Below are 1,620 nucleotides of genomic sequence, written 5' to 3' on the forward strand. Positions count from 1 at the left end.
ATTTATTTTGTCTTTTGAAGATCCTATCTAAATTAGAAACTTGTATCAATATTTGATATGTTAAATAAGAAGTCTTTGAAATTTATGGTCTTATTTTTTCCAATCAGATCCAATAGTATTTTTGTTTTTTTTTCTCAAAAGTAGTATACTTCTTCGGTGAGATGGTTGTTGATTGACGCCAATAAACAATGCAAAGATTCAACGTAAGTTGTATTCTCTTGGTTTATATTTTTTTTATCTATACTACATGCAGAAGAAATGGACATATATGGAGCACACAACTTAAAATCTATTAAGATATCACCAATGTCACCCGGCATGAATAATTGGAAATTGGAGTGCCGTGGATCCTCTGGTCATGATGACATGATGCATCTGGAAAGGTTCATTTACTATCTTTTCCGATGCTTATTATTTAGATTCCATTAAATACATATTGTACTTCAAATTATTTTTTAATTTGCCAACGACATAATATGATATTCATCAATATACTATTGTACTTTTTGACATAATTTTCTTTGTAATTATACAATGATTAAATACTTTTGATATGCAGTGATAGTGGATATAGTCCAGTCCATATAAATGGACAAGGAAAATGACTGCAAGAGGATACAAAACATACTGAAGTTGAATGCCCTCTAATAAATGTAGGGGAAACAAAGGAGATCTCCAAAAGTAATCGTGTTAAAGCCTTGAACACGTTCAAGGCAATTCTTGTAGAATATTTGAAAACTCTAGTTACCCCATATTGGAATGAAAAGAAGATCAACAGAGATATATACAAAGTGATAGTCTGGAAATCGGCTGACAAAATCATTAAAAGCTTTGGAAACAAAAATTTCCCTACAAAAAGAAAGATCAACCTATATATCAAATGTTCACGTTCTAAGCTCGCTAAACTCATCGAGGTTTGTGCAAATTCATATTTTTTTACGTATTCGATATTCTGAATGTAAGTAAATTAACTTCAATATGTTAACATTTCTTTGCAGGAGTATGTGCGAAAATACGCGAAGAACTAGTACAAGTTAACAAAGAGCATGTTTGCATGCATTAACAAAACAATGGGTTTTTTCATGAGACAATTTCTCTAACTAACTCATTTAATGAAATTCCATCTCAAGCATGATTTTGTACATCCAATTTGCTTGAAATTTTAGAAGTATTTCACAATTTATGCTTGAAAGCGAAATCTTTTTTTCTCATATTATTTGTTTAAAAGTTCACATTTATTAATTTGGGTGAAGCTCTTGGAGCAGAAAAAACAATAAAAGAATTATAAAATTTTGGAAAAAGATTTGCAAATATCGAATGATCTTAAACCTCTGTTAGTGAAAATTTGAACCATCATTAACTAATGAAGCATTTATGTTGTAAAAAACACTCAAAATTTATAATATTTGAATTTTGTTTCAAACTCTATTATTGTGGTAAATTGACCCATCATTAACTAATATTACTTTATAGTTGAAACAATACTTACGATTATTTACATGGATTTTGTTTTTTTTTTATTTATTGTAATTACTATTATTACTACTACTATCACCAGACCAAGTTGAGCCAAAACTGGAAAGGCCAAAGTCAGAGGCAAGTTCCAAGTCAAGTTTCTTG

The 1,620-nt window shown here is 29.4% G+C and overlaps 1 protein-coding gene across 1 annotated transcript; it reads left to right on the forward strand.

Moving 5' to 3' along the window:
* Positions 1–258: 258 nt before the first annotated feature.
* Positions 259–1,028, forward strand: LOC148765163 (zinc finger CCCH domain-containing protein 38-like). Its single transcript, XM_088812684.1, has 3 exons — positions 259–355; positions 634–914; positions 999–1,028. Exons 1-3 carry the CDS (start codon positions 259–261, stop codon positions 1,026–1,028), a joined length of 408 nt encoding a protein of 135 aa, XP_088668810.1.
* Positions 1,029–1,620: the final 592 nt, after the last annotated feature.

The sequence above is a fragment of the Erythranthe guttata genome, chromosome 14, assembly GCF_056151865.1.
Source record: "Erythranthe guttata isolate IM_541 chromosome 14, IM_541, whole genome shotgun sequence".
NCBI classification, from domain to species: domain Eukaryota; kingdom Viridiplantae; phylum Streptophyta; class Magnoliopsida; order Lamiales; family Phrymaceae; genus Erythranthe; species Erythranthe guttata.